Here is a 7918-nt window from a genome sequence, read left to right as displayed (position 1 = left end):
TTGTAATGGTTCTATCGTAGTTATTTATGTTTAGTACTCCCATTATTGATGATTTTGACCTTGCTGCCTTACATTATCTTTAAAAATTGTGTGCACCGCAATGATGCAGAGACTGGAGGTATCAACCTCCTTTAAAAAAAAACATGTGGCCAAATCTATTCTTGCGAACACATAATTGTTGTACACAGGGAAGAGCCGAACGCCGACTTGGTTCAATGGCTACGAAAAGAGCTTGCGCAAAATTGTGAAAAAAACCTCGAGGAGTCCGGTAATTATGTCTACGTCCAGCGTATCCTGAGATGACCCTTGGATTTCAGATCAACGGCTGGGGAGCTCCCGAAGCACCTAAGCTTAGGGAGCTCCGGGAGTTCCCTAGCCGTTGGATCTGAGATCCAATGGTTACGAAAAGAGCTTTGCGCAAATTTGTGGAAAAACCTCAAGGAGTCCGGTATTTACTTCCAGGTCCAACGTATCCTGAGATGCCTACTGGATTTAGATTAAAGGCTTGGGAGTTCCCGGGGCACCTAAGCTGATACTTTCCGCAGTAGGTGCTAATCTCTAAGCTTCGGTGTCAATTAATGGTCTAAACGGACCTGCCAACTCGGTTCACAATCTCTTCGTCATCTGGGGTTCATCCGTAACGTATCACAATAAATTTCCTCAAAAGACGGATCAAAGGTTGCCAATCAAGGAAAAACCAAGAGCATGACTAAAAATAGTCTTTTTTAGAGGCTAAAGTTTCAAGCACATCTGACTAAAGAGAGGTCAGGACTAGTCTTGAGGCTAAAAAATTTTAGTCATAGGAAACCTACTAAAATATGTATTAGCCCTCTCCCTCCTCATTTAATTCCTCTCCTTGAACACATGCGAGTTTTGGATTGGAGGGTTTGGAGAATAACAAATGCTCAATAACTTGATTTTAGTCTCTTTAGTATTTGGATCCAAGCATGGGTGAGGCTAGCAAGTTTTAGTCCCACTACTTTTAGTCATGGGATTAAAACGTATCCAAGCACCCTCCAAACACATTCATCCGAACGAGCTCGCAGTAGGAGGAAGCACTCACTTTTCCCCGGTTTATATAAAGCCTATGGATTTTGTCTTTTGAGGAAAATCTGTTTTTTTTTGTCTAACTTTACATGGAAAAACACTAACTTACACTATAACCCAATAAAACCTTGTAGGTACAACAAAGCTCATCGAGAGAAAAAGGATGACTTAAACCTTGTACCAAATATTTTTTGTTGCTGAAACATAAAAGGTTTGATTTGAAACAAAATCCATGGCCTTGTAAAACCGGGGAGCAGGGAGCACTACCTCTGAAGAAATTTCTTTTACCACTCTACTAGTCCAGGCACGGTGAAAAATCCACTCTCACTATCACACCACACCACACCACACCAGCGGCGAAATATCCCCAACGGCCGTCGTCTCCTCAGGTCTGAACCCGCTCCCCCTCGCCCACCATTTCCACTCCGGAGTCCGGCGGTAAATCTCGATTCCGCGGTTGGTGGCGCGCGGCCGGTCCGCCCGTCTCTTTCCCAGCCCGGCGGCTTGACCCGTTCCACAAAGATTTGGATTTTCCTCTTTCCTCCGGTTGACCGGCCTTGCCGATGTGCGGTGGTGGTTGGCGGGGTGGGGAGCGCAGGGCCTTGACCGTCGCCCAGGCAAGCCAGGCTGGATAGGCGGCGGCGGCGACGAAGCCGAGCCGAGAAATTCCCCACCAAAGGTTAGAGCTTTTCGAGTTTTGGTTTGCGCCCTTGCGCGGCGGGTGTTCGGCGGATTGCGCCGGAGGAGGGGAGGGGGAGATGGCGGGGGCGACGGAGACGGCGACCTGGGAGGAGATGCTGCGGCGGATGCTGCCGCCAGGGACCGCCATCCCGGAGGGCGCGGCGGGGAACCTCGACTACTCCATCGCGCTCGAGTACGACGGCCCGCCCGTCGCCTACGAGGTCCCCAGGATCGCCCCCGTCGACATGGCGGACGTGCCCACGGCCGAGCCCGTCTCCGCGTCCTACGGGCTCCTCGGGAACGGCGGCGCCGCCGTGCCCGTCGCGCCCGTCTTCAGGCCGCCGGCGAGCCGGGCGCGCGCCGAGCCGCCGCAGGCCAGGAGAGGCGCGGGGCCGGCCGATTCGGGGCCGCGTGACGAGGCCTCCAGGCCGGCAACCCGGGCGCGCCAGGAGCCGCCATCGCCCGTGCAGGTTAGGAGGAGCTCAGAGTTTGCCCATTCAGGCCCCCAGAATGAGGGGTACTCCGACTCTGACGACGACTCCCGGCGCTCCGTGTCGCGCGAGTCTGCGCCGAGTTACCAGGGCCAGAGCGACGGTGGCAGGCATGCCATGGCTGCGCCGGAGGGGAGGAGGTCTCATGTGGTGACCTTCGGGCTGGCAGATGATAGCAAGTATGACCAGAGCAGCGAGCTCGACGACACCAGGTCGGAGCAGTTCGTGGCCGTGACCAGGACGGAGAAGAGGGGGAAGACCTGCCACCGGTGCGGCAAGAGGAAGTGGGAGAGCAAGGAGTCGTGCATCGTCTGCGACAAGAGGTACTGCGGCTACTGCCTGCTCAGGGCCATGGGATCGATGCCGGAAGGCCGCAAGTGTATCACTTGCATTGGCCGGCCGATCTATGAGGGAAAGCGGTCGAAGCTAGGGAAGAGTTCCAGGATACTATCACGGTTGCTCAGCTCGCTGGAGGTAAGGCAAATCTTGAAGGCCGAGAAGGAGTGCCAGGCAAACCAGCTCCGGCCCGAGCAGCTCATCGTCAATGGCTTCCCTCTTTGTCAAGAAGAGATGTCAGACTTGCTTAGCTGCCCACGGCCTCCTCAAAATCTGAAGCCTGGAAGATATTGGTACGACAAGGAGTCGGGCCTATGGGGAAAGGTAAAGCTTATTGGTAGTAGAGGAGCATAGCTTTCTTTAAAGCCTGTATTCGTTGCTAATAACCCGCCATTTACACTTTTAGGAAGGGGAAAAGCCAAACCGGGTTGTCAGCACCAACCTGAACTTCAATGGAAAGATTCAGCCCAATGCTAGTAATGGCAACACTCAGGTTTATATGAATGGAAGGGAAATTACCAGCATCGAACGGAAAATTCTGAGGGTATTGATGCGCACTCTAAGCTACACAAAATTGAGAATCCTGTGTACATTATAATTATGCTGTGTCTGTATTTTTATTGGGCTTTTCACAATATCTGCTTTATTCTTACAGTTTGCACAAGTTCAATGTCCCCGCGATACTCACTTTTGGGTCTATCATGATGGTGGATATGAGGAAGAAGGCCAAAATAACATCAAAGGGAAGATATGGGAGTCAGTATGTATCTTGTTCAATGCAGTTTCAATTCTTTCTTCTTCCTTTCTTAAATTAATGCATCCCTTCCTTCTTATATTGCTTGTTTTAACTTGATTGTCTGTATCCCCTGTTATGCAGCCTTTGACACGTTTTGTGTGCACCTTGGTTTCACTACCGGTGCCTCCTGCAAACTCTGTTGAGCCCAGAGATGATGCTCCTTATTCAGCAAGAACAGTGCCCGAATACTTAGACCAGAAAAGGATACAAAAACTTCTTATTCTTGGATCACCTGGAGCTGGAACAAGCACCATATTTAAGCAGGTCAGACCATGTTCTTTTAGAAAAATTTAATGCATTAAGTTCTGTTAGATGTTTATTTGGTTTGGACTTTAACTTACCTATATGCTTCCAGCAAACTATTGATGGAAGTTGATTGCTAGTGTTTTTCTCTACATGTAGTACGGCGGTTTGATGTATAAACTTTTTTTTTACTGTTCTGGAGTTTGGCTAGTTTTTTACATTTGTAAATGTTTCAGATGACACTTGTATGCGTGCCATGGTACATTCTTCTGCAAGCTAGGGGGTATTTATACATTAGTCTAGTCGCTGTAGCCTCATAGGTATCTTTGCTTCAAACAAATATCTCAAAGTCTTTAGGGAATATCATACAAGTTGTTCATCATATCATGCAATCTCGAACTGAATCCTGACAGTTCAATTCGTTTACTTTTGACTTTTTCTTTATCTTGTATGTATTTTCATGGTGTTCGGTTTTACAACACAGGCTAAGTTACTATATGGAAGTAGATTTACCCCAGAAGAACTTGACAATATCAAACTAATGATCCAAAGCAACATGTTCAAGTACCTTGGGATTCTGCTAGAGGGCCGTGAGCGCTTCGAGGAAGAGGCTTTAGCTATACCAAATAACCCAAACTCAGAGGATGGGGATACCCAACAAGGTAACAAGGAAACTAATATTTCTTCCACCAATGTTTTTGAAATCATATGCAGTATGCTGAGGTTTATTTTTTTATGCAGATGGAAACGAATCAAGTGGTTTAAATTCCTGCATATACTCAATAAATGCAAAGCTGAAGAAGTTCTCAGATTGGCTTTTGGACATCATAGCAATGGGAGACCTAGATGCATTCTTCCCTGCAGCTACACGTGAATATGCTCCAGTTGTTGATGAGTTGTGGAAGCATCCTGCCATACAAGCAACATATAAAAGAAAGGACGAACTGTATTTTCTCCCTGATGTTGCTGAATACTTCTTGAGCAGGGTATACATCAAACCATTTATATGTGATTTCAGTGCGGAATGGTCCCTTACTTTAACCTGTTCACAGCCTGTATTACAAAGATTATGCTACACCAGCACTTCATATTATGACAACTAAGTGTTTCTGGACTTCACCCATTGTCCTTCCTTTGTCTAGAATGGTCCAGCATTAGCACAGTGCATGCCCCTCGCTTTTGTGTGTGTACACAGTAATTGTTATTTGAGTACCTAAATTGATTTTTCTCTTTTATGCCATCCTTGCAGGCTATTGAAGTATCAAGCAATGAGTATGAACCTTCAGAGAAAGATGTCTTGTATGCTGAAGGAGTATCACAAGGAAATGGATTGGCCTTTATTGACTTCACTCTGGACGAACGGAACCCTATGTCAGAACTCTATGGTGACAGTCATGACCCAAGCTCTCAGGCACAAAACAAGTAAGCTCTCTTCCTTGCTCATGTATAAACTGCATCTAAATCCTTCTATTTGCTGTCTACAGTTTACCTGAAAGTCTTGCAATCTTTTTAAAGATATTAACATTGATGTCGGTATTGTGGAACGTATCTGTTGATCGTGGTGAAAAGGCATAGCCACTGTAATTTTTCCCTACTTCATAAGTAGTGCAGTATGTAGGTTGCCTGCTTCTTGCATTTGCATGGGTTGATGACTCTTTCCTCGTGAGAAACAAGTTGCAAAAAAACTTAATTTTCTCATCTACTTTTATCCCTTATCAGATATCAGCTGATTAGGGTCAACGCCAAGGGCTTGAATGAGGGCTGCAAATGGGTTGAAATGTTTGAGGATGTCCGCGCGGTTATATTCTCTGTAGCACTCAGTGACTATGACCAGCTGGGAGCCCCTGCCAGTGGCAACAGTAGGCGCCTCGAGAATAAGATGATTCAGAGCAGGGACTTGTTTGAGGCCACAATCAGGTAAAGTAACCTTGTCAGTTGTATTTGCTAAATGGTCCTGTAGGGGCTAATAATCTGGTAAACTGCACATTGCCGATTCTGCCTTGCCTAATATAGAGAATGAGAACATTTTTACAGCTTGCCTACGGTTAGCTAAGCTCAATTCCTAGATGAAAACTTACTCAATCTTTACGTACTTTGCCCAGGCACCCGTCTTTCCGCGACACACCATTCGTCCTGGTGCTCAACAAGTTCGACATCTTCGAGGAGAAGATCGGGCGGTCCCCACTCACCGCCTGCGAGTGGTTCAGCGACTTCGACCCACTCCGCACCCACAACAACCAGTCGATGGCGCAGCAGGCGTTCTTCTATGTGGCGATGAAGTTCAAGAACCTGTACGCGGAGCACACGGGCGACCGGAAGCTCTTCGTGTGGCAGGCGCGTGCCCGCGACGGCCCCACCGTCGACGAGGCCTTCCGATACATCAGGGAGGTGCTCCGGTGGGAGGACGAGAAGGAGTACGGGGGCTTCTGCCCGGACGAGTCCTTCTACAGCACCACCGAGCTCAGCTCCTCCCGCCTCGTCGAACAAGACTGGCAGCAACATCCTGCCGCCGACCAGAGACAAGGGAGCACATAGGCTGTTGTTGCTAATTGTACAGTGCTGCTGCCGTTGTTGTGTTAGCTAAGCCAACGTTTATACATACAGCTTGTTTCAGAGTGGACCATTGTTGTGTAGTGGTAAATTTGCTGATAGATATAGCTAAAGGGAAAACACATGGCTGCTTTGTGATACCATTTGGTTCTGAACTGATGGTGATGGATCTGTTTGGGGTTCATGCAGCTGGAGAAATCAAAATGCTCTGGACCAGCTTAGATTGATGTCAATTGTTGTCCAAATTGTGGCAAAATTTTCTACTTTCTCTTTGGCCAACAGTAAAAGGTTTTTAAGCGCGCTTAACCCCTTTCCGTTAAATGAATTGCGGAAATACAGCGCCGATCCGACAGATGTTGAGAGGACGGGAAGGTGAAGGTTCCTAGCGAAATCTATATGTATCTTTTTCTTTTGCCTGAAAAACTTCCAATTTATTCATCTTCAATTATGATAGTACAACGAGCACTAGAAATAATAAAAATTGCATCCAGATCCGTAGACCATCTAGCGACGACTACAAGCACTGAAGCGAGCCGGAGGCGCGCCGCTGTCATCGCCCCTCCCTCGCCGGAGCCGGACAAACCTTGTTGTAATAGATAGTCAGGAAGTCGTCATGCTAAGGCCTCGTAGAACCAACGCACCAGAACAGCAACCGCCGCGGATGAAGAGTGTAGATCAAAATGATCCAACCTGAAAACACACGAACGAAGACGAACGATGAACAGATCCGAGCAAATCCACCAAAGACAGATCCACCAGAGACACGACTCCACATGCCCACCGAAGATGCAAGAGCATCATCGGAACGGGGGCTAGGCAGGGTGACCTTTATTCCATCTTCAGGGAGCCGCCACCGTCTCGCCTTCCTGAGCAGGACACAAACCCTAACAAAGCTCGTAAAAAAATCTAAAAACGGAGCCCTCCCACCGGCAAGGGCCGAGATCCACTCCGCCTCCATGGCCATAGGGCCGCCGGAGACGGAATGGACCGGCGCCGGCGCCTGTGGGAGGCAGAAAGCTAGGGTTCTTGAGAGGCAGAAATCTATATGTATCTATATCTATATCTATACCTATACCTATTACCTATATTATATTATATTATTATTGTTATTATACTAATACTAATCTATATCTATACCTCTATACCCCTACTTAATTTTCATTTTAATTTTCTATACCTACTAATAAAAGAAATAGGTATTCTTAGTCCATTTTGCTATTTTATAGAAACTCCCTAATGTTTTTGATATTAAACCCGCAGTACATATCAAATGCTTTTTTAAATACTCATATCTTCTAAGCCGTAACTCCAAATTTAACATGTTATATATGAAAATTGATTAGAAAAATATGTAGAATCTGAATATGATGTTATTTTACCTGTTAACAATTTAAAAAATCCTATGTACACTACAATTAATCAACAATGCATTATTCGTCTTTTTTTCATACCAGTACTGATTCAGATTGGGGATGAACACCTCAGCAAAATCAGGATTGGACATGAAATTGAAGATAAATTTTCTAGAGACACCCAATAAATAAGGACATGCATGACAAGAAATAAAAGAAGGACCCAATAAAAATGTGATGTCCGCTATAAAATAAATAAAAGATAAAATGCAAAGGAGATCCCATAAAGATGATATGTTGTGCTATTCTCCTATATATAAGAAGGAAAAAGAGAGGACATGCATGAAAAAAGATAAAAAGGAGGCATGCATGACAAAAAAAGACAAGTTTGATAAGATATAAATAGTGATGAAACAGGGACC

General features: G+C 46.2%; 1 protein-coding gene across 1 annotated transcript; it reads left to right on the top strand.

Moving 5' to 3' along the window:
* Positions 1-1403: 1403 nt before the first annotated feature.
* LOC125525684 (extra-large guanine nucleotide-binding protein 3-like) lies at positions 1404-6377 on the top strand. The gene is made up of 9 exons (XM_048690686.1): positions 1404-2879; positions 2962-3099; positions 3211-3315; positions 3433-3615; positions 4079-4256; positions 4336-4580; positions 4844-5016; positions 5314-5511; positions 5697-6377. Exons 1-9 carry the CDS (start codon positions 1806-1808, stop codon positions 6127-6129), a joined length of 2727 nt encoding a protein of 908 aa, XP_048546643.1. The 5' UTR covers positions 1404-1805; the 3' UTR covers positions 6130-6377.
* The last annotated feature ends 1541 nt before the right edge of the window (positions 6378-7918 follow it).

The sequence above is a fragment of the Triticum urartu genome, chromosome 7, assembly GCF_003073215.2.
Source record: "Triticum urartu cultivar G1812 chromosome 7, Tu2.1, whole genome shotgun sequence".
Taxonomy (NCBI): domain Eukaryota; kingdom Viridiplantae; phylum Streptophyta; class Magnoliopsida; order Poales; family Poaceae; genus Triticum; species Triticum urartu.
The sequence above is the reverse complement of the archived record's forward strand: the minus strand, read 5'-3'. Positions and strand labels throughout refer to the sequence as shown.

Bases quoted from the DNA above. Each gene is read 5' to 3' on its own strand.
- LOC125525684 (XM_048690686.1), top strand. From the start codon at position 1,806: ATGGCGGGGGCGACGGAGACGGCGACCTGGGAGGAGATGCTGCGGCGG. The intron at 3,100-3,210 runs GTATTGATGCGC...TTATTCTTACAG, and splicing joins TCGAACGGAAAATTCTGAGG to TTTGCACAAGTTCAATGTCC. The intron at 5,017-5,313 runs GTAAGCTCTCTT...ATCCCTTATCAG, and splicing joins AGCTCTCAGGCACAAAACAA to ATATCAGCTGATTAGGGTCA.